The 27,435-nt window shown below is 46.0% G+C and overlaps 1 protein-coding gene across 1 annotated transcript in view; it reads right to left on the bottom strand.

Annotated features, from left to right (window-relative positions):
- Positions 1-2,851: 2,851 nt before the first annotated feature.
- The window catches only part of ZNF366 (zinc finger protein 366), a 68,362-nt gene continuing 43,778 nt past the window's right edge, over positions 2,852-27,435 (bottom strand). The window contains exons 2-5 of the mRNA XM_036085731.2: positions 22,149-23,491; positions 18,718-18,909; positions 10,012-10,186; positions 2,852-6,947 (exon numbers count right to left, since the gene is read on the bottom strand). Coding sequence (XP_035941624.2) covers positions 6,400-6,947; positions 10,012-10,186; positions 18,718-18,909; positions 22,149-23,477 — 2,244 coding nt within the window. The 5' untranslated portion in view covers positions 23,478-23,491 and the 3' untranslated portion in view covers positions 2,852-6,399. The remainder of the gene's footprint in view (positions 6,948-10,011; positions 10,187-18,717; positions 18,910-22,148; positions 23,492-27,435) is intronic.

Below are 27,435 nucleotides of genomic sequence, written 5' to 3'. Positions count from 1 at the left end.
GGCTTCCTTCCAACCCGTCTTCCACACTACAGCCAGAATGAGCTTTAGAACATGTAAATCTCATCATTTCACCCCCCTTGCCCAGTGGCTTTCCATGTCAGCCTCTCCTTACATCACTCTTGTCCCTGCTGGGTGTCTCACTGGCCATGTTCCCTATACAACAGCCCTTTGCACATGCTGTCTGCTCTGTTTGGAATGCTCTTCCCCTGGTTTTCCCCATATGGCTGGCTCCTTATATCCTTAAGTTCTCAAATTAAATGTCACTTTTTCAGAGAGACAATTCCTGATCCCTCTAATTAAAGTAGGTATTCACTATTATTCTCTTTGTAGGGTGGATGGACATATGAGAGTGAACACAAGAATGAAAATCTTGGTGTCACATGTTAACATCCACCAGGTTGCATGCACCATGGAAGAGAAATTAAAAAATCAGGCAGACAATGACCTTGCCAGTTGACTTTATCCCCCTATCAACAGGCACTCCAGTGCTAAACAAAACAAAACAGAACAAAAAACATATGAAGTAGCCACAGTGATAGATATGGAGGCTACACATGTGCCCAACAGCATAAAGTACATTTACCAAGAATGATCTAACTCTTATCACTGCTGAATATCCAACACACCAGCAACAAAGACTGATGCTGACCTTCCAATATGGCACCATTGCTTAGGAAGATCAACCGGTCACTTAGTAAGAAGTTGACTATATTGAGTCCTTTTCATCTTGAAGATCCAGTGGTTTTCTTTGTCATAGGAACAGACCTATACTTCCAAGGGTAGAGACAGGAGTGCCCCCCCCCCCCACCCTTGTCAATACTCACAGTAACACACTGTTATACTTCTCATCCCTGTCACTCTGGGTTCTGCAGGGTTAGAGATTCTCATCCTCAAAAAGGGATACACTTTCACCTGGGGACACAGCAAGGGCACCATTGAATTAGAAGCTACAGCTGCTATCTGGGCATTTTTTGTTCCTTGTCTCCAGGAACCAGCAGATAAAGAATGGAGTCACCATTTTGGCAGAGGTAATCAACCTAATCATCAGGAGGGAGAAGGCTGTGGTTACAAAATGGGTCATGGAGGAATACATGTGGAACCCAGATCACCCATTTGGGTTTCTTTTGGTACTTCCTTTCCGACTTGTGACTACAAATGAACAAGTATAGAAACTTCATTCTGAAAAGGGCATGTGTCTTAGTCCACTTGGGCTGCTATAACAAAATACCATAGACTGGGTAGCTTTAGCAATAAACATTTATTTCTCACAATTCTGGAGGTTGGGAATTTCAAGATCAAGGTGTTGGTAGGTTCTGAGACTGGCAGAGGCGGTATCTGATGGTGACAGGGATCCCGACAGGTAGTGGAGGAAGGAGAAGATGAGTTTTGGCTGTGTCTCCTAGGCTAATTACAGTAGTGGGGGCTAAAGTTTTTCCCACTCATCTTCCTCTTCTAAGTTTTCCTTCAGAAAGAGAGGACCACTGGTATGCTGGAGGAGATGTTCCATGAACGTACATGAACAAGTGGACTGGAGTCATACAAGGGGTGGACTGTGGTAGACAAGGGATGAGTCAAGCAGTGTCTCTTCAAGGAAGGACTTGTATCAAGCCATCAGTCAGTAGACAACCTCTGGCCACTCGTTCCTTCAAGGTCTGTCCCTGCTACAGAGTCACACCATCCTGAGGTCCTGCCCTTTCCAGGGCAGCCCATACCTGGTGACTGAGCAAGGGGGTGTGTGCAAAGGCTTGGGCATCTCTGCTCAACATGGCACAACTCTGATGGGCAATCCTTGCGATGAGCTACCTGCTATGTTGAGTGAGGCTTAGCAGGCCTGTATCACACACAGTTCGTCCTCTCTCTTTACTCAGCCTTCTTTCCTCCCCTTTCTTTTCACTGGTTCTAATCCCTGGAAAACACCTTGCACCCAGATTTGTCTCATCATCTACTCCCAAAGAACCCAACCTGGTACATGCTTTGGTGGCAAATGAGGAACTTGCTAACTAGGTCATTTGGAGCAACTTATTTCACTCTGCCAAGTCTCCATTTCTTCATCAGTAAAATGGAAATAAAATTTGCCTCTCAGGGTTGTGTGAGGTTTGAATAAAATCAAATGTGTGATCACCTAGCACCATGTGTGGCGTAGAGTGGTGTATGATGTTTAAAAGGGAAGCCTTCTCAGAAATGGCGACTTTCCATGCCGACACAGCATTGTAAGCTGAGAAGGGAGAGCTGAGCGTTCTGTCTTCTGGCCACTTTGTTGGTGACAATAATGGCAAATTCTCACATAGCATGCACCATGAGCCAGGCACTTTTCAAGTGTCTTGCATATATTAACTCATTTAACCTACAAACAACTTGGTGAGGAAGGTTCCGAATCCCATTATCACAGGTGAGGAAACGGAGGCACGGAGAGGTTCACAAACTGGTCACAGGTCTCAAAGATTGCAAGTAGGAGAGTTGGGCTTTGAACCCAGGAACCTGATACCAGAACCTATGCTCATGCCCAGTATAGTACATGGCCTCTTGGTTCAACTGTATCCTACAAAGAACTTGACACAGAGTAAGGCAATCTTGCTGCTCACTTCCCACTTCCTCATGACACCCTTCCAGAACTAGTTTTTCTGAATGGGAAAGATAAAGAGGATGAGGAAAGTGTCACCCCCCTGCAGATGGTCTGAGCTTCATGAATCCTTTCTGAAACCTTGAGGCAGGGAGAATCCAACATCTATCTCCCTGGGGTTGAAGCCCCAAAGGGAACTACTCTGGCAGAAGGGATGAGGGCAGGAGCGAGACACTGACAATGGTAGTTTCCTAGCAAAATTTCAGGTATTTGCAAATAATTAACTCAGCCTTTTCAACATGTCTTTATTTGCTTAAATTAACAAAATATAGGTGACATGCTATTTTCAGGTAAACTGCTTTTTCACTGAAGCAGAAAGCGATATTCACAACTTGGGTTACTACATACTTGGAGTTTTCATATTTAAATAGCAAGCCAGAATTCTGTACAAAATCAACATTTGGTGTAATGTTGTCCAAATATGCGAAGGATTTTAAATGTTAGCTCTGTTACATTTTGTTCCAGCGAAGCAGACAAAGATCATGATTCAAAATGCGATGTTAATATTTTATTAAATGTCTTTAGGGCTTAATAAATACAGTATGCACATTGGACTTTCTCATGCCGCTACTCGTATACAAATATACCAGTTACCCTTGTGGGGTTATGAAAGGTCAGCCTCAGTCTCATGGCCAATGGGGAGTCAAATTTTTTAAAAAAGAAAGAATGAGAGAGGAATTAGAAGGCAAAAAGAGGGAGGTGATCATAGGCCTGAATAAAAAGGATAAAAGAGAAATACGCCACTTGGCTGGTCAGTTGGCTGTTTCAGAGTGACAGCAGTCAAAAGTCTGGAAAGCTTTCGGTAGTGACCTATTTTCAGAGTGTCATAAGAAGGTGAATGTTATGCTGCCCTAGCCCTTAGAGTGCTGATAACCTTGGACGGTTTTGCCCCTCAGTTCTCTCAGGGTCACCCCCACATGCTATCCTTCAGGTTTGCATTCTCATTAATTAGCCCAGTAGGCAAGGTTGGCCAACCTTCCCTTAGCTCGGCACTTACACATGAGGTATCTGTGTAATTTCTCACCCAAACTGGGATACTTCTGAGAGTTGAGGTAATACTCTTAGCAATTATCTTGGGGCAGAGGTATAAACCAGGGTTGGTCCAGGCAAATCAGGATGGTGGTCACTCAACAACATACAAAACCAAGATTTTAGCCTTAATTCTCACAAAGTCAGTGTATATTTTATATTTATCATCAGGCTAGATCTAATTAAGTCTCTCATACCCAGAGTCAAGAACTAAAAACAGGCTTTATAATACACTTCCTAACACTTTTTAAATTACTCTTCTTAGGCATTTTTTCCCCTCAAAATGAAATTTTACTTGAAAGGCTAACATGAAAAACAGATGAAATGTGAGCCACTTTGAGTGAAGTGGGTGTGAGGGCTGAGAGTTTCTCCTTCTCCTCTAGCAGCTTTGGAGGGACCTAAGAGGGACCTCTGACTCCTTGATCCACAGTTTGGAAACCATCATTCTAGACCATACTCTCTCCATCTCAACATGAACTTGATCCTCAAACATTCCCATGTGATTCATTTGGTTGGAAAAGACTAGAGCTTGCTATTCTAGATTTCCTGGTTCTGGCGAGGCATGCCCAGAACACACTGGAAGTATGTCTTCAACTACTATAGGCTACTGAAAGAATGAACTTGTAATGGGACCCTGACAGCTGGAGGCCTCACAGACCATGCAGCCAGCCTCCTGCATGATTTGATCAGAGGCACTAATGAACTATATCAATAATGACTGGAAGGCAAGTCACCCCTCCAAGGACTTGGGACAGTTTCCCGGCACAGAGTTGGGCTTGTACCCACAGAAACCCAAACTATTTCCTTCAGCATCCCCTTTGCAGGAGCCTGACCTCAGGACACAGGTGGCAGTAGGAAACCCAAACAGCTTTGGCATTTGCAGTGGTGGTGAGGCTGAAGGAAAGAGCTTTAGGCGAGGGGGGCAGGAGAAATGCGTCAGGGATTGACAAAGCCCATGGGGGGATGATTAGAAGTCAGTGAGTCTCAGGGGGAAGCACCTTGGCCAAGAGAAAAAGCTGACATCCAGCAGTCAGACACGGGCCAGGTCTTCTCAAGAAATGTACTGGAACTTTAGGAGGAGAGAAAGCAACACAATAAACAGTACCTCGCTCTACAAATAAGAGTTGAAACTACCAACCAAGAGGCAGTTTTTACATAAACACAGACACAGTACCAGAGGGTTACTGCTTATGGTCAGTCACAGATCTGCAACATCCCGTGAGCACTGCTTTACTTGGCACCGGTGCCTAAGGAAAGCCTACTGGCTGGGTTCAACCCACCCATGACAGTCATGGCCACTCACTAGAATTATGATTCAAGCATCTAGGAGGAAATAATGAGTCACTGTAGGCTGGCTATGTATTTTTAAACATATTAGGTGACCATAAACATCACAGGCATCATCTTCTAATACAAAGAGTGTGTGTTTATACAGTGTGTGTTGAGTGTGAGTGTGTGTGTGTGCACACATGCACATGCATGCGTGTGTTTGTGTCCTTGTGAGGGTCTTATGGAACAGGTAAGAAGCCCTAGGTCAGCAGTATGATTTCAAGGTCTCCTGCTCCATATTTTAATGAGTCTGAAGCCAGAAACACATATTCATGGAGTCCAAGAGAGCCACCCTATTAGCCCAGTCAGTCTTTCTCGATCCTCCTGCACAGAAGAATCATCAGGGGGAACCTTTTAAAAAACACCAAAGTTGGGGCACCACTCTAGACCAAATTAAATCAGAATCTCAGAGCTTGAGGCCTCAGCATTGGTATTTTTTTTTAAACTTCCCCTAGATGATTCTACTGCACAGGCAGCATTGAGAACACAGTCCAGAATCTCCCTTAGCAGTAATTAGCTGATGGTGATTCTAATATTCTAAAGAAGCAGCACTCAGATTGCAAGACTTCCCGACCATGCCCCCAGCTCCGGCGCTGAGGAGAAAGCCGCTGCTCATAAGGCGACAGCTCTTCCTGCAGCTACTTTATGGGGCACAGGGCCTCAGAACAAGGTCTCCAGGAAGGAGCTCTGCTCAGGACACAAGGGGTGAGCCTGCAGACGCTGACCACTTTGGGGCCATCTGACAACACGCTCCAAATGCCACATCTGATGAAGGCAGCTGGAGCAGAACAAGGCAGACCCAGGCAGGAAGCTCAGAACTGCTGGTTTTTCATTAGTGAAATTATTCATATTTTCTTAAACTTCTCTCTTATATCTGCAGCAATCACTTGAGAATATCCTCTTCAATACCTCACTCTTCTTGTCATTTCTGGTGTGTTGGCTTATTTAATAAAGGTGATTTTCATATATACAACTAGGAATGTTTTCATCTATCTGGAAAAATATGGTAACTTGCACACATTCAACTAAATCATCATTGATAAGGTAACGTGTCAAGCACCATATTTTTGCAACTAAAAAAAATTTCCCATGTATTGCATATTAGTCAAAGGAAAATAGAATTTCTAAAAGCACCTCGGCATCAGCTCACAATTAGGTCTCTAGAATATGTACAGTCTATTATAGTGGAGATGCATAAAATAGCACTGAAGAGGACCCTGCATGTGTGTTAGAAATCAAGGGCCCAAGGAAAGACCTGAGAAGCGTTTACATTACTGAGGACAAATCCCTGCTCATGTAGTCTGAGCCATTTATAAAGATTTGCACCATTTGCCAGTCTCCAGCAAATGACAACTCATGCAGAAAGCTATATTTGAACTGCCTAGTTCTCATTTTCCAAATGCAATTTGAAAACTGTCCACTTAGATACCTAAAAGCACTGCTTGTTTTTCCATTTTCCTCTCCAGTAATTCTTTTAAACTCTCATCTCTGTGCTTGAAGTACAAGTAATCAGAAAAGGAGGGGCCCCTCCGGGCACTCTGCAGAGCCCTGAGGCGGAGACACTCTTCTCTGAGGGCGAATTCTCTCTCCGGGCTGCCCTCTGCCCCAAGGCTGTCCTTGCTCCTCTCCTGGTGCTCTCCTTTGGGCTTGTCCTCGTCGTCGTCCTCCTCTTCCTCCTCACAGGGGTCCTCGAGTGCCCTGGGAGCTGGCTCGGGCTGGGTGGGTCGATCGTGGGGTGTGCAGGGCTGCCTGCTCTGCGGGGCCAGGCCCGGGCTGTCTCGCCCCACCTCATAGCTGGTGTCCTCCTCCTCTTCCTCGTGGCAGGGGCTGCCCCGGGCGCTCTCCCCATCTGACTGGAACACTGGCCCCTTTGCCCCCCGCTTCTGGGAAAGGTCAAAGGGCTCCTCCTGTTCCAGACTCCTGAGGACTCCTGCAGTCGGGGCCAGGGCAATTCTCCCCCTTCCAAAACCTGTGAGAGCAAAAGCAATATTCAGGCCCCAGGAATAGCTGTGAAAATGGGTCATTGCATGGTACCCAGGGCCATTTAGTATAGTTTCATTTTACATTTTAAAAACAAATTCCCAGGCGTGCCTGGGGGGCTCAGTTGGTTAAGCGTCTGACTCTTGATCTCAGCTCAGGTCTTGATCTCACGGTCGTGAGTTCAAGCCCTGTGTTGGGCTCCACGCTGGGTGTGAAGCCTACTTAAAAAAAAATAATTAAATTAAAATTAAAAATAAAAATAAATTCCCAATAAGGCTATGGAGAGATGGGCCTTGTCACAGATGTAGTTTACATCAGTAGAACTCCTTTAAGGTAAATCTGGCAACATGTACCAAAAGCTTAAAATAAGCATAGCTCTGACTGAGCAATTATACAATTGAGAATTTAAACTATGAAAATAGTCATACAGGTGCACAAAATGTATAAGGATGCTCATCACATTTTTTTTTATAGTGAAACTGAAATGATAGAGGTTGACTTAGATAAATAATACAATGAACCACATGTAGAAGATGTAGAGACCTACTAATAGTCATAAAAAGGTATTCTATATATTTTAAGTAAAAAACATATTTATCATATATATATTTATAGTGCAGTCCCAATTTTATCTATCTTTATCAAAAAATATCTGGAAGAATTTACATCAAAATCTCAAACATTAGGTGATTCTAACATTTTTCTTTTCATTTCTAATATATTTCTTATTATTTTCAGTGAGCATATATTTTACCATAAGAAAAAACAAAACCATAACAAAGGTATTTTCATCTTGAAAAAATTATATTTACCATTTGGGGCCAAGAAGGCCACGCCATAAGCAGGCCCCTAAGCACAGATAGAGAGGGCACAAAGAGATCCAAAGTCCCTGTGTCCAACCACAAGTATCTCTGCTGTTGGGCACAGCCATGCGCAAGGGGCTCACTTTTAGTTTCAGTTTGAGGGCCCTGCAGGGAGGGACTTTTCAGGAGCCAACAAACACATGGTAACATTCTGCCCGATTTGATCTTGAAGGTCTCTGGTCCTGGTGAGCCAGCAATCAGGCCCTGAGGAGGAGGTGGGAACAATCAGGCTTCCAGGGTGGGAGCACATAAGGGCAAAGGTCCAAGTCAGCCTGCCTTACGATATTGTCAGGCAATGAAGCTGTCTATAGCTTTAATCATGTAAGGGGCACAGGGAGGATCTTTTTAATCTGAGTCATGATTTTTGAGCCATTTCAAACACTAGAGTGAAAAAGTGCTAACACCTTCTGTAGATGAAAACATTAAAATTGTTGAAAGTCTGTTAACTTTCAAAGCATCTCTCTGATATATAGTGATGCTCTTTATTTTTCCAGAAGAATGACAGAGTCGTTAGGTGCCTTTTAGGATTTGAGCCCCCATGTGGGGTAAGACACGATGACCAGGGTAGGCTTTCAAGTGGAGGACTGTCTCCTCATTGCCTTCTGTCCCCAGGCACAGCGACTGAACAAACTTCACCTATTCCGGAAAAATCCAGGCCTATGTTTGAAATTGGCTCAGGCAACTAGAGATGCAAAGAATAATTCAGGAGAAAACCAATCTTGGGGAAAGAAAACGGCTTTTATTTTTTAACCAGAATTTTTTCAGCGCTTTTGCATAAACTCTAGGCTTTGTTTTGTGATGACCACAGCTCCCTGTCACTCAGGAGCAGTGTAAGCTCAGTGGGTGCCGTGAAAAATAGGAAAACTATAATCATTCTGTTTCATGCTGTGAGTATACGTGTATGTCGTATTTATGAATACGTGTGCCTATTTGACCAGCTCTCTGAGAAGGGTAGGAGAAGCGGCCAACAAGAACAGATCACCCCATGTGTTCGCCTAGTGTAGTGGGCGCTGGCCTCATTCAGAAATTCTGGAGTTGGAGTCCCAGTTCTGCCTTCAGATTTGGTGTATGACATCGAACAGTTTATAACGCCTCTTGGTCTTGGTCTCCTCTTACATAAAATGGGAATAACACAGGCTACTTTGTGAAATTGTGGGCACAAACAATAGTATTTCTAAAGTGCATGGCACTGCGCTTTAATCACACCAGTATCAGAAAACAGCAGTTCACAGGGTTTTGTAAGTTACCTCAGTGTGTGTCTGCTCTCCCCCCACACAGACTTTCCAGGGAGCAAAGATGGTTTCACTTCCCTGGTCTCTCTGGCAGCACGTAGCGTGCTGTTTGGGATAGAGCTCCATTTCTTGCCTGCTTGTTGAAGGACCGCTTGTTTAAGTGACTAAAGAGCAACCTGCTGAATTTAGTGGATCGGGAACCTAAACTCTTCACAGCTAAGGGCCCTGGGACTGAGAAAATGGAAGAGGCAAGAACTTTTTACTGGTTCAGTGAGGACTCAGTGAGGGGAGGCAGCAGCCCGTGCTCTGCATATGGGCCAATTAGCCCCACCAAGCAGGAAAACTGTCCCTGGGTGCATCTGGTTGTGAACACGAGGAGACCTAGCCTGCTACAGATACACTTCTGCTAATGAGGAGCTTACAGACCTGTTTTTTATAAAGGAAAGAAAAATCACATGTCCTTTAACAGCAGTGCGATGAAAAAGATCCACTAAAGGCTTTAGGGTCGGGAAGGTCTGTGTTCAAATCTTGACTCTGCCACTTTTGAGTTGAGCAGCTTTGGGAAAATCAGTATCTTGAAGCCTCAGTTACCCCATCTGTAAAATGGAGGTAATAGAAGTTCCTCTCGCCTTGAGTTGTTTAAAGATTAAAAGGAGACAGGACACCTGATGTGGTGTCTGGAGCAAAAACTAATAACGGTACTGACGGGTGTCGTTCGGATATTCCAATTTCTCCTCTATAATTCACTTTTATGCACTACCTTCGGATATTAGCATTCTATTTGTTATAGTAACACTGTAAGACTCTTCTTTTTCCTCTGCTGTAGTCTTGAAAATTCTGATCCCTTTTCAACTACAGGAATAGCCCCCCAAAGTAAAGCCCCCTAAAAACAAGTTCAGCTCCCTTTTGTTATCCACTGGCCTCAGCAGCCTTGGGTGCTTCCTGGAAGAGTGATTACCTTGAGAATGGAGGCCCCGCTCCATGACCCCGTGCTTCACTTTCATGTGGCGTGTCAGGTTCCCCTTTAGGGTGAATTTGCTTGGACAGTAGAGACACTTGAAGGGTTTGCTGTCAGAGTGCAGGTGCATGTGACCCATTAGGTTGTGCATCCGGTTGAATTCCTTCCCACACAGCTGCCAGAAACAATGATGAGGATAAGACAGGTTACTCGTGGTGGTGGGCCCTCCCCAGATGAACCCACACCCAGGCCCATGTGAGGATGGATGTGCTACTCCTTTGTTTGGATCTTGGCATTTTAAGCAGCCTCCAAGTGAAATGTCCCCAGTGACGTCAGGGAGGGCCTGGATTGTGCCCGGCTCAGAGGTGGAGCCAGTAGGAATGGACTCATGAGATTGTGTTCCTATTACACAGTGATTTTTAAACACAAGGCAAAACTTACAGACCTATTTCAGCTTCATTTGAATGCAAGTTGTAGAAAAGGAGAAAGGCTGATGTGAAAAACAATGGCTCAAAGTGTGCTTCACTTTAATCGTAAGTGTATGATTACTTGTTTAATATTTATGGAGCATTGTAACATGGAAGATACTGTCCTAAGTCTGCCATGGAGTATCACATCTAATTCTCACGTCAATCCCATGAGATGGGTGCTGTTATCACCCCCATTTTACAGATGGACAAAATGAGGGATTAAGGCACTCAGCCAAGGTACACAGCTAATGGGTACTGGAGCTGGGATAATGAACTAAGGCCACTAGACACCAGAGGCCACATGGTAAACCACCACACCATCCTGCGTCCCCTCAACATAACTCTTCTGTTAGACTGTATCGTGCAATGTGTTTCTAATTTTTTAATTTGCTTATTTTTGGGATGGATGTCAAAATTAGAAAGAACAGAGAGAGAGCTAAAGGAAGGAATATGTCTTCTCTATGGGCAGAGATTTGAAGTACTGAAAAATATTATCTCAGCTATACAAAAAGTAAACATGTTTTATTCATTTCTTTCTTTTTGTTGTTTTGTCATTTCTTCTTCCAACAAAGTGCAGATGCATGATGGATCAGAACAGTGGTTCTCCAACTTCTTTTGAAAGAACTGAACGGCCTTTTCGAAGGCAATTTATGCAGATGCAGAAGATGGAAAACAGAATCTGCTGCTCTGGGTCTTTTCCTTCCTTTTCTTGTCCCCAAGCCCTAGCAGAGCAGGGTTTAGAGGATCCAGCCCTCCCTCAGCTGTGCTGGGAAGAATAGAAAGAAGATTTTCTGTCTGTGCTAAGGCCAGAGTGTTAAGAAGGAACATCTTCCTTCCCTCCCCAACCTCAGAGGCCCATGTCGTGAGGGCAGTGAGATGGGGGGAGAGATGGCTTGGAGAGAGGACTCAAGGTAAGTGTCCCCTGAGGCTGGCACCAGTTTTCCTTTCTCACGGAGAGAGATTTTCAGGGATAGTGTTGGGGATCCTGGATTGAATGTTTATTAAAGAAGGCACTGTTTCTGTTAGGTGGCCTTGGAGATGAGACTTAACTGGCCCTGGAAGAATGCGTAGACCTAACAAACAATGACCTTGGGAGGCCAGCCGAAAAGAATGCTGGGTGGTAAGAGGCAGCCAGCTGGGATGACAACTTTGTCACAGATAATCCATGCATGGATAATGAATAATTGGTTCTGTATTTTTAAATGATTCATATTTGGGGGTTTTAAGTACTTTTTTCCCTTTTTACTTCCTTACTGGCAAGAATGAATTTGGCATACTGGTGTCCCACACTCAGTATTCAGAGCATCTGCACACCACGTTCATGTGGAAAAGGTGACCCAAGAGGGAAAAGACTGAGAGTGTTGGTCTAATTTTAATGTCCTGGGGAGAAGCCCTACGTGTGGGATGGATACTTGCTTTCTTTTATTCTCAATAGAGACAATTTAGTAAGATGAATCAATCTGTGACTCAGCTTTGCACATGTGTGGAAGTTCTGGTAGAGTATTACTTATTAGCTTAGCTTAGTTTATCCAGTTCTCCGTCCTGACTAAGGGGGAAAGAAAGCTTTGAATCTAGAGATTCTACATTAGGTATTTCCACTCATGATTCTGCATCTGCATAAATATGATCTGATCTTGCAGACCTATTTGCAGATCTTGCAGATCTGATCTTGGAGGCTGCAAGATCAGACTACTGCACTAGTCCAAGCTTGGATGGGTCTCATGGTAGTTTAAACCAGACAGAATTGAAGAGATGGGTGCCTTCTGTACTTGGCTCCTATAAAGGAGAGATTCTACATTTAGGTATTACCTCTACTTGCTAAGGTATTAGAAGCTGGACTTGTCTGAAACGGTTTTTATGAAGGAGATGGAATTTTAGCCAAACCTTGAAGAATGTATAGGGTGCCATTTGTTTTTGTTTTGATACAGAATGAATTCTCTTCATTAAGTAGTTTCAGGTACTCTGTTCAACCTTAAACCATAGGCAACACAGTGATCACAGCTGTGATAATGACCAACTATTTGCTGTTGCCACAGCTGCTGTGACTTGTAGGTCAGAGGGATCGTGCAGTTCACCTGCCCCAAGGTCCCACTTCCCTTTCCCCTTCCCCATCCCACTCCCACCCCAACACACAGAGATGTGTGCACACATCAGAATGGCTACTGATAAGTAATTTCCAGATTCTTTCTTAGCTTTAGACAAGCCACATTTTATGATCCTTTAACATAGCCCAGTGTGTATTTTTCTAATATAATGTTTTTCTAACTCAATTCATTCACTCCTGAAAATCATGAAACATTTTTAGTGGTACATGAGTATATCAGGACATTAAAATGATATTGTCCCCTGAAGTCAAAGCATATGGCTTTAGGGAAGGTCCACTGTAGGGCATGACTGGTCAGCTATATTATCAGAAGGTGACTGGTAGAGGACACTTATTTTTGTGCTGATGGTAAAATTTATTTTGTATATATCAGAGTTATCCTTCATGGTTTATGGTAGCCTACTGGACCAACCGATGGAAAGCTTTTGCAGGGTTGAATGAAGGTGTGTCAACTCTGAAAGATGTTTGGGGCACTAAAAGGAACCCAGGTTATCTTCTGAAATGCAAGGGCTACCTTCCTTTTCTTTGTGGCCAACCTCAATATCAAGCACAGGGCTATCCACGTAGTAGAAGATATTTTATGCCTGTGAAATTCAGAGAGAGACCTCTCAGTCACTGTTACTGAAGAGAGGCCAGAGAAAGAGAACTGGGCGAATTAAAGATGGCACCCTTGGGTGGGGTTTGAGATGTGAGCTCCAAGAAGAATCATTATAGTAGAGAAAGGGAAGTAGACTGGAAGGAAGAAGAAGAGTTGGGAGGGATCACCAAAATGCTAGTTTCTTCTCCTGGGGAAAGCAGTCAGTCTATGTCAAGGCCCCTGTAATCATGAGGTGTGAGGCTAAGAGCTTACCCAAGTCAAGACTTGCTGAATCATCTCCTGCCAAGGTCTGTGGGGATTAAATTAAGGTGGCTGTCGATACAGGAAGCTACTGGAATGGTGAAGTCTCAGATGTCATGGTGCAGGTGGTCATCTCAACCAGTCTGCCCCTCCTGAATTCTCAGTTGCTCTAATGAGGGGTATTCGTGTGCCTCTGACATTAAATCTCAGCTTCTCCATCAAAGACACACTTTTATGCCTACTTTTTAAATGGAGGGGGACCTCAACATTTAATAGAAAATTGGAACAAATGTTTTGAACTGTCCTTTAAAAGTGGGTTGTACGAATCATTAGGTTTGGAGATAGCAGAGCAGAGAGGTGATGGTGAGAGCCCAAAAGGATAGAGAACTTGCTCCATTTTCTCTTCTGTAAAATGTCAATGATAATAATAGTTTCTTATGAAGGTTGTTGTAAGGATCAAATGAGATAATTCATGCAAAGGTCTTGCCAAATAGTAAGAGCTCAATAAATATTAGCTCTTATTATTATCATTACCGTGTACATAGTAGACTCCTTTACATTCTGGAAATAGAAAGATCTTTACAGATAAGAGTGCTTTTTAAACCAAATTATTTGGAGGAAATATTAAAGGGAGGACGAAGTAAGGAATCCTTTGAGCAAATACTTGCCAGGTCACTTGAGACGTACAGAAATGGAAGGAGTTGTGCCTGACCCAGCACCGAGAAACGTGGTTGGAAAGAGAAGAGTCATCCTGAATTGCAGCCTTTGGGAAAGCCCTTTATGCGGCTCCGCAATCCTCAGCCCTTTAAATAGCTGGCCGAAGCCCTGTTCACTCCTCTGAATTCTGGCCTCCTCCTGCCCCGTCCCTCGCTGTCTAGGGCCTGGAGGCACCTCAGGCCACTTCACGTGAGCTGCAGTGACAATGCGGCCAGCCAGCCACACTGAGAAGCCGGCTTCGTGCAGAGACTGGGTGATGGCAGCAGGCAGCCCTGGCCAGAGGCCCACAGAGCCAAGAAGAGGCATGCCGCTTCGTGCCAACCAGCCTCATCTGAGCCTGAGGACTGAGATGCACCAGGAAGCCTGTGTTTTCCTATTCTAGGAGAAAAGGTCAAAGAGCTGAAGCCTGCAGCCGAGGAGAATGGCCTCTGCTAAACTGCCCTTCCCTTACATTCTTCTCTCTCTCTCTCTCTCTTTTAATAAGAAGGGTGTTCCTTTCCTCAAAGGGAGAGAGAGGGAGGGAGGGAGAGAGAGAGACTGTAAACTGTCCAAAAGGACCGTGAGAAAACAGGAAGCTTTGAAAAGTACAAGAGAAAGCAAGATGAAATCTATTTGCAGGCGGGCCCCTGGGGACATGTGAGGCATTGTTAAGCAGGCAGTTCATACAGCTATATCCTTCCTTCTGCTGAGGAGGGCTTTGCTGCCAAAAGGCTGCTATCTGGTCACTGCCTTAACCCCCGCAATGCCAGCCTGAGAGCCCTGACCCAAAGTTCTGGGCCCCTCACAGGCCCCAGCCGGTTTATCCCCCATGGGGCATCCAAGAGCTGGAGTGCCAAGCAAAGCCATTGTGGCAAAGGTGGTGGGACCCTTTCCAAGGAGACCTCATCCTCTTCTATCAGCTCTGCCCTCCGCCTTCGGGCCTCTGCCTCAGACGAGGCTGCAGATGACCTGGTGATTCATAACTTAGGCAGCTCCCGGCTTCACCCATCTCAAAGGAGAATTTGTCCCGGAAATTCTGGATGGCTGCTTTTCCTGGACAGGTTTCCCAAAGACGGCAGCTGGTTCTTTGCTATTATGGAGTGTGGCTGCTACAAGGATAGCATCCAAATCAACCCCTGCGTGCTTACGCAGAATCTGGGAAGCATATTTCTGAAACATGGCTTAAGTCTACAGGCGCAGGTCTTTGGAGATCCTCCAGCTGGCTCCAAGAAGCAGGGAGTCCAGAAGTGGAGCCAATAGCAAAAGAGCCCAGAAGGGCAGTAATTTTTTTTTAAGAAAAAAAAAAAGAAATATAGAATGGAAACCTTTCCTCTCCTCTAATTTTCCGTCCTATTGTTAATGCTTAATCTCACAGTGAGCGAATGTTTCTGCTTGCTGTGGACAGCTGTTTCCACTGAGCATGGGGCCAGAGAGAGCCAGTCCATGTTGCAACGGGGCTGGGGCGGGGGGGGAGTGCTTTAGGTTAGGAAGGATTTTTAGTGGTGAGAAACCCAAGAAAGTAGAATCTGTTACTTAAACAATCTCCCCTTTTTACAAGGTTTTGGGTCAAAGAGACAGAGCTAACTCTTGGAACATGATTGGAGCAACGTCTGCCTCCTTTTCCAGCCATGTCAATCATGTAAAGGGAACATCTCCTCCCTGTTACCCACAATAAAGCTTGGGTTGAGTTTTCTGGGCCTCTTCTCCAATATCGCTATGCAGTCAGCCAGCGACTCATCTCTGATTGACTATGAATTTTGTAGCGATGAGCAAATGGCCCTCCATTCCATACCCAACTCCCAAAGTCCCATCAACCTCCACTCAGGGCCAGATTTCCAAGAATCCACAACGACACTGATGGGGAGTGAAGTCCACAGGACACAATATCCTACAGTGGGATCTGGAGCTAGTTTACAAACACACAGAGCCCTGTCACATACTCTGTAAACTCAGACATGCACTGAAATTCCTTTGAAATGAAGAAGGGTGATGACACAAAGAGGACACCAAGCAGGGGAGCACTTAGCAGGGAGATGGGGACAAGGAGATGCTTCTGGCACCTCCCTGGAGGTAGATGGCTCTTCTGACACCTGTCCTTGTTTCAGAAATGTCTAAGAATGGAGAAGGGCCACCTGCTTGACAAAAGTACCTTTCAACAGCCACTTGTTTTTTTCTAATGATAGATACACTCTCCTAGGCAGCCTTCTGACCCATAGTGTGGTCTCCTGGGAAAACCCGTCCAGCAGGGAAAGGTGGCCTTTGCAGATGACTCGTCCAATTCCTGCAACAGGCCCATCTGCTACTGAAGAATATAAACTGTGCATCATCTCAGAGCTGGCATTTCATCCTGCAATCAGGTGGTGTGAGTACACATACAGAGCCTAATGCACCCTCAAGGAGAGGTCAAATTGAGTTTCTGAACCACAGAGTGGAACCTCAGGCACCCGTTGAGCCCTGTGTGGTACACTATCATTGGGGTGGATGGTGGATGCCCAATGCCCATAAAGCATTGGGCAAAGCTGGCTCACTGATCATTGGGCCCAGGTTGCACTATAATATGCAGTCTTCTGTGCACTGGTACCAGAGAGAACCTTCTAAACCCTCAGATACCACCTGGCCCAAGAAATTCTCCAGGCCGTTCCAAGGCCCTTGAGGTAGGCACACAGAACTGCCCCTATGTCCCCAGATCAAACCCAGCCTGCAAGTCCTTTTTCTGTATCGGCTCTGCTCCCTGACATGTCCCTTGTTTCAGAGATATTTTCTGCCTGGTTTAACCCCTACTGCTGGACCTGAATTGATGAGGTGGAAGTGGGAGTTGGCTGGACTGGACAGGTGTGGAAGGGACGGCAAGCATGGCTCCCTTCGTGTTTTAACAAGGTACATGTTCGGCCACCAGTTGATAAGATAAAAAACACAGTTTGTGCTCAAAACCCAAGAGTCCACTCAGCGTAACACATGAAGAGTGACCGACAGCACCTGTTTGCACCCCCACTGTAGGAAAGAGCAAACCCCTGGGCTCAAGTGGGAAGTGGGAAGGAAATCAAGGGTGCCTAACGAGAGAGCAAAGAGGTGGGATATGGAATCCACAGGCTCGTGTAGCCAGGGCTGGCTTCATGGACATGGGACCAATGCAGTCACACAGGCCCCAACTCAGAAGGGTCCTGAGTTTAACACCTTGAAATTCTTAATAATGTTTGAACAAGCGGCCTCACATTTTCATTTTGCACCAGACACTATGAATTCTGTAGCTCCATCTGCATGCAGCTTCCTCCCCCTTCGGCTCAGATGACTCAAGATGGACATAAATTGACTTTCAAACCACTGGGAACTTGAAGGAAAGGAGGGGAAACACAAGTGGGTGGCAGGAAAGGGCTGGAGGGAGAAACCTCCCTCCCCCACCTCCAGAGAATGCTCATAGAGGTCTAGGGAAGCTCTGGTTCCTGACCCCTCTCACCCCGTCCAGGAGTGGCCAACACAGGAAAGCAGTTAGCTTCACAGGGGGTTCCTTCAAGTGGGGAGGGGGGACAGGGGACATGCTGTAGAAGGATTAAAGCAGGAACAGCCCCTCGGATGGACAGAGCATATCATCGGGACCCTATCAGACATGCAGTAACCGAGAAGGAAGACTTCCATTTCAAACAGAGAGGCTCTAACTGAAGGTGGGGTTCCCCTCTCCTTCCCCCTCAGCCCTCTCTTCACAATGGGGATGACACGTGCCCGTACATTCCTTGAATTAAACTACCCAATCCTCGGCAAGATTCCTTCTCACTCTGGAGGTGGAGAAGGGAAACAATGTGGGGAGGGGACGGGAGGAGAGGGGAACAGTCTGGAAAGCCCAAGCATTTCTAATACCAGTCATTGCCTTGAGTTTTACAAATCTCCAGCTCCCACGTTATCTCCGCTGATAAAATAAAAATCCAACCAGGTTAACCTGATACAGACATTTTAATGAAGATGCTCAATCCTTGCACTCCATGGTACTTAGGAACAAACGAGAAACACTTCAGATGACTGTGCTCACAGTTATTCCCTAACCCAAACAAGCATTTCTAAGGTCATCAGAGGGGCTAACCTCAGAATCTCATTCCTCTTGCCTGGGAGACCTGCCCTCAAATTACACGGCTCAGTCCAAGTGTCAGGAGGGCAAGGGGGGTGGTATGAGACAGGAGGGGTAGTGCTAGAAGCCTCTGTGACTCCTTTCTCTATTCTACTTATTGGCTTGTAAGGAGAAGAGGACTATACCCGATTGCTCCTTTCTGGAATGGGAACTCTCCACATCACCTTTGTCCTTTAACAACCTCATTCCCCAAATGGGCCTTCCATCCTCAGACCTCCCCTACTGGCTCCCTCCTCCCCTCTACACTCTGATTTCACAGTGGCAGTTCTCAGGGACCGGCTAAGGGCTGGTGTTAGCATAGGTGGTGCAAAGAGGAACAGAGCAGCAGATGGGCCTGGGGTTGGCCACAGACCTACTCTGAGCCTCAGTGACCCCACCTGATGACACAGTACAAAGTTTCCTGGAGATTCTCCCCCACAGGGCATTAGCACAACCCTCTGAGTCCTCCCCACCTGCATCCCTCCCGGGGCCCACTGCCCACCTTGCATTTGAAAGGCTTCACGTCAGAGTGGACGATCATGTGTGCCTTGAGGGTCTGTTTCTGCACAAAACTCTTGTAGCAGAGGTGACACTGGTAGGCGCGAATGTTGGTATGGATCAGCACGTGTCTCTTCATGTTGGCCAACAGAGTGAACTCCCGCCCACAAATCCCACATTTGTGCTCCTTCACGCCCTGGAGGGAAGCAAGATTCCAAAAACGCTGTGGTTAGCAGGTAACATGCTTTCATCAGAATTATAATCTTCATTTTTCTCTTTGTCACACAAGTCCATGAAGAGCTTGGTGACAGATGCTGAGTCCCAAATGGTGTGGCATTAGCCTTGTTAATTGCTGTTTTCTTGAAAAGTGTTGATTACATAATCTTTTTTGTTTTCTGAAAACCATGAACTAAGCCAGACCTTTAGAGGAAAAGAAAGCTACTGCTCTTGTTCCTGCTGCTACAGGGGTTAATTCTACAGTAACAGTTCTGGGGATTAATAGGATTTTGGTAAGAGCACTGTGGAATGATATGTGAAATGAGTCTATAATCCACCTTTCCCGATAATGAAAAAATAAAACCTTCTCAAGTGATACTATCATTTCTCATATGAAAACCACTGTTTTCTGGCGTTCTCATTAATGGACTTGAAAATCCCAGAAGAACAATTCTTATGCACACTTGAATAAATTACAACTCTTGAAATAGTCTCCTGGGCTCCCACAGGTCATGGTGACCTCTGTGATTTGGCTATGGAGCCTCTGCTCGGCTAGCTTCTGTCCTATAGAGAAATTTGGCAGAGGACAGCTTTCTGAATTAGAAAACAGGACAGAAGGAGACTTTCTACTTTCCTTGCTGTTTATGGAGAAGTGTTTGAATTCTTAAGCATCAATGCCCTCAATTGAAAGCACTCCCAGGGACTCATAGTATAAGTAGAGTATTAGCTATTCCTGACTCACCAGTGCTTTCCTGAAAAGGCCTCTACAAGCCATCTTAACACAGAATGACTTTTCAGAAGGAAAACTTAGAGAACCATGGCATTAAAACTAAGGTTGTTACAGGATTATAACAAGTTGCTTAGCTAACAATTGTACCTTATAAAACACATATTATCTGGTATCCATAGTGACTTAGGGAGAGAGGAGTTCCAAGTATAGCTCTGAGTCTCTCTGCCTATATGTCCATTTCTTTAATGTGGGACATGATAAGAAAATATCCCTCTTCAGTTTTGGTGAGCCCATGGCACCCAAGGGCGAGTCCACGTCTCTGCCCAGCCATTTATTGGCTGTGTAACTTTAGACAAGTCTCATGGCCTCTCCTGGGGATGGCTCCCTCATCTCAAGATGTGGTGGTGGATATGAGAATCAGGTACTCTTTCCAGCTGGAATACTCTTGAGTCTAGATGATTGTAGATGAGTATGAATTTAGGCTAACAAAGAGACCTAAATTTTAATGCCCTCCTAAGAAGATGAATTTTAATAGTATGTTGCATATTCAAGCCATGAGTTTAAAATTTTGAAATTAATAAAAATTAATATTCTATAATTAATTTTTATAAATAAAAATTATGTTCTTGATGGGTTTCAAACATTACTTCAGCATCTTCTCAAGATTGCCTCTCCACTTGCCTATGATTCTGTTGTCTTGCAACCAAGGAGAAGAATCTACTTACCACTGTTTTCGGAATTCTCTAAAGAGTAAAATTCACACATAGGCTGGCCTAGAACTCAAGTGAACGGAAGGCTGGACACAACTTGGGGAACAAAGGAAGTGACTTCACTAATAGGATCAGTGAAAGCACAGAGAGGGAGCCCGTGGGGGTTGTTAGGAGTGAGGGAGGGAAGGGGGTGGAGAAGGGGAACACTTGACAGTAGCGTTCAAGAGCTGGAGTCCCAGATTCTGGGTGACTGCCCCATGCCTCAGTGCCTTCATCTGCAAATCTGGAGTAGAGATACCTGCAGGTAGCTCTTAGAGTTGTTGAAGAGGATTAAATGAGAAGTAAAGCACCTGGTACACAGCAAGTGTTCAGTAAATACTACCTCTCACTATTTGCTGACACTGTGGATTAAAATGGGTTTTGTTTCCTAATTCAAACGAGACATTTCAGATACCAGGTTGTTTTGTCCATTTTTGACTTCATTTTCTACTATCTTACAGAATTTTTATATGTTCTAAAATGCATCTTTGGCTCCTTTTCCACACATGTAGGAGTCCTTGAAATCAGCATATGGTCCCCTTTGTGGCTGAATCTCAGTACAGATTCTTTGTTGATGGTTCCTGCATTTGGCAGGTGCCTCCTCTCTGGATGGAATCTACGGTGCCTTTTGCAGGGCAGGAGCTGTAGAATCTACAGGTGCACTGCCGACAGGGCAGCCACACATTTCGTCTCTGCTGCAGAGCCAAAAAATGCCCCTGTTGTGTCCTAACCTATCAAATGAAACCCATTATGGCAGAGTAGAGATGTTTTCTTGGCTGGGCAAAGTCCTCCACTGACGTTTCTGAATTAAACAGTGGGTTTTAGAAACTCTGGCTTACTAGAAGTCTCTCCCGCCAAGAAAACCACTTGAGGTCAAAAGTGTGAGGGGAGAGGTCAGTGGGGCAGAGCTCCCCTCCGGGAAGCTCAAAGCAGACCCAAGTCAGCTTAGCTGGGTAAGATTTCAGGGACATGACTGGGGCCTTGCCTTAGTTCATCCTGCACGACTCCAGCGCTCTGGTTGCAAGCTAGGCTGAAATTAGACCCTCGGGCCTGTAATTCCCAGGGAAGATAAAACCAAAGCAAACAGAAGGATGCTCTCTCACTCCTCCCAAAACAAACCACAGGGCACTGTACCCAACTAGGCGGGGGCTCTACTACCGGAAGCGCAGGCCTTGCTGGACCCAGAGCCATGTGCATATGAAGCAGTTCTCATAGCTGAGCGAGAAAACGACCCCAAACGGAGCCACGGCTTCGGCAGCAAAGGACCAAGAGAAGTCTCTAGAAGAAGGCTCTGATTAGTATATCCCAGGCACAGAGCTGGTCTTCGGTAAATGAGGCCTAAGGCCACACTCATGCTAGTGCCCTGGATGATGTTTCCAGAAACCGAATTTTAGCGGTTGTAGGAGGCTAAGAAGCAACAGCACAAGGACCTGTTGTTTCCTTCGGCCTTCCTCACTCTCTTTTCCGAACTGGCCACATTATTTATTTCGAGGCCCATCTTAGACTCTAGAAGGCTGGAGGGCAAAGGACGTGCTTGCTGGTCTCTTCAGCGTCCGCCATGTCAAGGCGAGGAGGGAGGTGAGGACTCAGGGAAGCAGCCCCTTGCGCAGGGCTGCACAGCCCCTCCTGTCCCAGGCGGGGGGCGGCGAAGGGCTCCTGGCCCCTCCCCGCCAGGGCTCTGCGCCTGCTCCCCAAGCACCGCCCCCACCCCCACCCGCCGGCCGGCCCCCGCCGCCGTACCTTGTGCGTGAGGGAGTGCTGCTTGAGGTGGTGGGGCTGCACGAACTCCATGCCGCACTCGGAGCAGATGTAGGGCCGGATGTCCTTGTGCTTCATCATGTGGTTCTGCAGCTGGCTCGGGTACTGGAAGGTCTTGTCGCACTCGGAGCAGCTGTACTGGATGGGCCCCCGGTGCGTGGTGAGGTGCCTCTTCAGCTGGGCCAAAGTGGGGAAGTCGAGGCCGCACTCCACACAGATGTTCTCGCGCCCGCTGGCGTGCTTGGCCTCGTGGGCCTTGAGCTCGCTGGGGTAGGCGAAGCCGCGGCCGCACACGCGGCAGTTGTGCGGCTTCACCTCGCTGTGCTGCATCATGTGGCGCTTCAGGTGGCTGGTCTGCGTGAAGGCCTTGTGGCACACCTGGCACTTGTGGGGCCGCGTGCCCTGGTGGGTCAGCATGTGGGTGTGCAGGTGGCTGAGCTGCTTGAAGAGCTTCCCGCAGCGGGTGCACGCGTGCGGCTTGATCCCACTGTGGCCCAGGATGTGGGTGACCAGGTTGTACTTGGAGGTGTAGGACTTCTCGCAGGTGGGGCACTGCCAGCGCTTCTGCGCCCCGCCCACGTCCACGTAGTAACTGTCGTCGATGCGCACGTTCACGTCCACCCTCTCCACCTTCTGCTTGGTCTCCTCGCTCTCCTGAGGCTCGGCTTTGCGCGGCAGCAGCGCTTCCGGGGGCTGCTTGGGCAGGAAGGTGTGCCGGCTGAAGGGGAAGGGGGAGGCCGAGGGCATGAAGAAGGGGAACATGAGGCCAGGGGGCACCTTGGGGTAGTAGGGGTAGGGCGTGGGCAGGAACGGAGCGGAGGTCGGCTGGGGCCATACGGCGCTGGGCTTCACGGGCTCCTGCTTGACGGGCCTGCCCCCTAAGTGTTCCAGGGTGCGGTAGAACTGGAAGCCCACGTTGCACAGGTCGATCATTTGCGAGTCATACTTGGGGCGCGGGGGCTGCGGGAAGAGCAGAGAGAGGTTCGGAGGGCCGTGGTTTTTGCTCTCCTCATGGAGGACGAGAGGGGCTTCTTCTGCAGGGTGGTTGTAGGGCATCTTGGTGGGCATGCTCTTCCGTTTCCGAGACCCTCCTCCTTCAAAGACCCCCGGGAATCCATCTAGGTGTCCCGGAGGAGGTTCATACCGAAATTGGGAAAAAGGCCCCCGGAGAGCTTCTGGGAAGGGGTGTCTTTGGGGAGCTTTCCCTCGGGAAACCACTGGCTGCAGGCAGTGGGGAAAGGAGGGGGCTCTCTTCACACCCAAATTGAAATGCACATCCTCATCTTTGATCATCTTCATTTCCTTCTGCATCCTTGGCAATTTTCCTTTAAAGAGAAAGAAACTTACTGTTTAAAAAAGAGTCCCTTTTTTTCCCTGAAGGGTTCTGGCTAGATATCAGTACTGATTTATGAAGAGTGATGCTTGTTTAATACTGACCCTCACTTATCCTAGGGCTGTTTGAGGTATCACATTTTTTCCCCTTACAAACCCGTTACTAAAGTGGAAAGCCCTGGCCTCCTGGAGTGGGACCCTAGAGGTCCAATGTAAATCCACAGCCACAGAATCGTAGCTGGGGGCTGGTGGGGGGCACTTGGGAGTGCACTGGACTGGGAAGAAACCTGAGAACTCAACCAGCCATTGTGCCCACTTAAGATGAGGCTACAAAAAAAAAAAAAAAAAAAAAAAAAGAGGGTAGCAAGGCCCAGACAGATGAAGTGACATGCTCAGTGCAGGAGTCAGAACGGGGATGCATTCTGATGTGGGTTTTCAGCCTGAGATGGAATTGTCATCTGCTAATGGTGACTTACATTTGTCTTTGGGGTTGTTTCTGTTCTGAAGGAACCAATTTCCCGTGCCCCTCCCTGTCTTGGGGACCTTTGCTGCTGGAGGATGAGAGTACTCAAGTCCACACAGGTGAAGAGATTTAACTGGTTAACTGGGATCTCAGATTTTCTGAGTTACCCACTCTGAGCAAGGTGTGCTGCTGGGATATATCAAGTGGATGAGGTCAATGTGATTAAGAAAAGCCTGAGCCAATGTCACAAAGTCATCTTGGCAACTTATGCATTTTCATCTTCCACCTGGAGCAACCTCAGGTGAAAATTTCCAAGACTGGGGATCTCTAAAACTGCGCTTGCGTCTCCTCCTTCACACAGGTGTCGGGGTAAAGCTTGGCTTTCAGTGACTCCTGAGGTGCATGACATTTCCTTGCTGAGCCAGTTACTGCATCCTGGTGACTACATCAGGTATGTGTGGGAGAGCCTGTGGGCTGGAGTCTAAACCAAGGACTCTGCTTCCTTTCACATGTCTCCTTGCCATTTTTCTACACTCCTCATGTGGATAGTGGTAGAAAGAACCAAGTGGCTGACTCCATGTTTCCAGTGAGGGCCCTTTGTACCCAAATCCTCTGAGCTTGGATGGGATACTTAGGGCCCTGACCCTGTGAGATTGGCTACATGCTGAGCAGTGTAGGGTGAAGGTCCCAGGGGTGAGAGGGCCAACAGCTTCTAGTGATTTTCTTCAGTCCTTGATGAAGAAAATGTAGATTTGCAAGGACCTGGATATTCCCAAAACCGCACATGTGTCTTCATGAGAGGTTTGAAAACTGCAGCACAATTAAAACAAAATGGGCCTTTTTATATTGGATTACCAATTCCATTACGGAGGATCCAACTGAGAGAAAAAATATGTCCTTTATTATATGAATATTTGGGCGTTACTTAAAACTGTTACATAAAATCATCAGAAAATGAAAAAATGTCTATTAATCTTTGCTTTGTATTTATGTGGTGGGAAGACAGTCCTGGTTTGTCTTCTTTCCATGGGTTTGGGGCTTAGTAATTAAGAGCAAGAGCTTGCTTGTTTAGCAGAAGGAAACCTCAGCCCTGGGTCCCATCTTTCTTCTGCTGCTTCCTAAAATTGTTACCAAAATGCTAGGTCTCCTACCACTGCAGACTCAAGGACCAGGCACCTGTAGGAGGTGAAGAGAGCAGCAGGAGAATGAATATCTAGGTTTATGAGGTCGGGGAATCCTGCTCTGCTGTTGACGACACCAGAGCAAGGATGGAGAGGGAAGAGGCTCTTGGATGGTTTTCCATGTTTACTAGGTCTTGCCTTGCACTTTAGCAGCTCCTGCTCCCTGAATTCACATGCAGTTATAGAGGGTGTGGGGGACCCTGATCTGAGAGTTTGTTGCTTCTATAAAAGTAATTGGCTTTCAGACAAGGTTAATGTGTCCTATTGAAATAAAGGTGAAAAATGGCAGCTCCTTTCTCTGGATTTCATTTTGGCCATGGTTGGTTGTATACCCTCGGTGGAGAGAAGATTCTATTTGCAAAAAGGCTACTCAGACTGGAGACAACTACTCCAGGCTACATGTGACTATGGCAGACCACGGGAGAGCCCATCCAAGTACACACTGGTTCTGTCTGTCTTATTCTGATCTGGTTTAAAGAGGCAGTGATTCCTATTTCCTATTCGAGAGCTTGATTGGAGAATTAGTAAAAAAAAAAAAAAAAAAAAAAGTTGGGAGGGAGAGAAAAAGATACAGAGAGACATATCAGAGCATGGACCAGAATGTATTGAGTTTTTTGTGTATTTTATTGTTAAGAAGGTATTAGAAAATGCATGGCTATTGATGTCTGGTGTCTTTATACCATGTGTTATATCTTACACTAGAAAACTACTTACATGGAAATGAATGTTATCACTAATTTTGAAACAAAAGGTGTTTTGGTATATACACATTATTGCCTTTGTTTAATATATTTGTTTTTAGTTGTGACATAGTCGACTAATTGAGTCACTTTACTGTATTAGAAGTGACATTTTTAATGCAATACTAATTTCAAAAGCATATTTATTTTCAGTGTTTACATTTTAATTTTATCACCATCAACCTAGTAAGGCAAAGAAACATTGTTGAACAGAGATGATGTGTTTTTAAACATCAACAGCAGAATTGTGTCCCCCAAGTACAGAGATTTTCCATATGTACATTTTAATTTCCTCTCTATTTTAATATGATTAAAATTTCCCCCAGTTTCTGACTTGTGTGTATACACACCCCACCCCTAAAATAGTAGTGTGCCTATTCTAGAATAAAATCATTAATTCAGGAGCATTAAAAAGGCATTGAGATCCATCCACGGACATTTTTCCAGAACTTTAAAACAGCAGTCCCCTCTGCATAAGGATCTTAAGGGACACTACCAGTCCCTACAGAGGTCAAGGAGAACTGGATCTGCTTCCTCTCGGCCCTCTTGAGAGAGAAATCAGCTGTAGCTGCTGCTGGTTATTAATATCCCTGTCTTCTGAGCATAGGGTGCTAAGGAGAAGCCCTAAAGGGTAAAAGAAAAAAATAAAAAGCAAATTCATTTTGGGATGGGGAATGCTGAAGGGAAGAACAGGGAAAGGATGTTTTCCCCAGGAGGTAATTTATCTTGAAATCAGTCAACTTAAAACTCTGAATGGCCTCTACAAAAATATTAACCCCTAGAAAACCTCAATGTGTGCCACCCACAGGCTCCCCTCTATTTCTAAAAATAGGTCCACAGGCATCCATGGCGGATAGGGATTCCCATTTAGGTGGCAAGAAGAGATCTGAGAGCCACAATAATCTTCTTGGCCAAGGGCAGAGGATCAGGGAACTGCAGGCCCTTCCCTAGCCAGTAACCCGTGGCTTCTCCCAGAAAACTAGCATGTCGTAAGACTGTACCCCACCAGGATGAGCAAGGCAATATGCAAAAAAGAAGAACTGGAATTGTAAAGTAGCCACCTATGGGGTAGTTTGGAGACTTGCTTTGGAGGCTGAGGATCTGGATTTGAATTCTTTGTGTTAGCAGCTGTGAGAAACTGATCAAGTTAATTTTGGGGCTTGGTGTCCTTGGCCATGGAGGTTGGGATATCCCCACTGGGTTGCTGGGAACTTAAAATAGAGGGTGTATGTGAAAGTGTGTTAAACACTGGACAACGTGGTGCTCTTGAGTGGACAAGAGGGGAGGATTGCTGTTGTGATCAGTAGATGGATGCTGACTGACAGCATCTCTCTTTTCCAAGCAGAAGCTCTTGGTCAGCCTCTGCTTTGCAGGTTAAAACATAGACTTGACTCATTTACCCTGAGTCGGTCTTGTCGCAGCAGTGGATATGAACCACACTAAAAGAGGCCAGTGGGTGAGGATAGGACATGTGTATTCATTCAGTGTGAAGAGCAACCTTCTGGTGTGAGAATACTCCCCTATCCCTTCTCCTTGGCTGTCTTTCCTATTAT

The sequence above is a fragment of the Halichoerus grypus genome, chromosome 2 (genome assembly GCF_964656455.1).
Source record: "Halichoerus grypus chromosome 2, mHalGry1.hap1.1, whole genome shotgun sequence".
Lineage (NCBI taxonomy): Eukaryota > Metazoa > Chordata > Mammalia > Carnivora > Phocidae > Halichoerus > Halichoerus grypus.
This window is presented reverse-complemented; position numbering and strand designations above follow the sequence as displayed.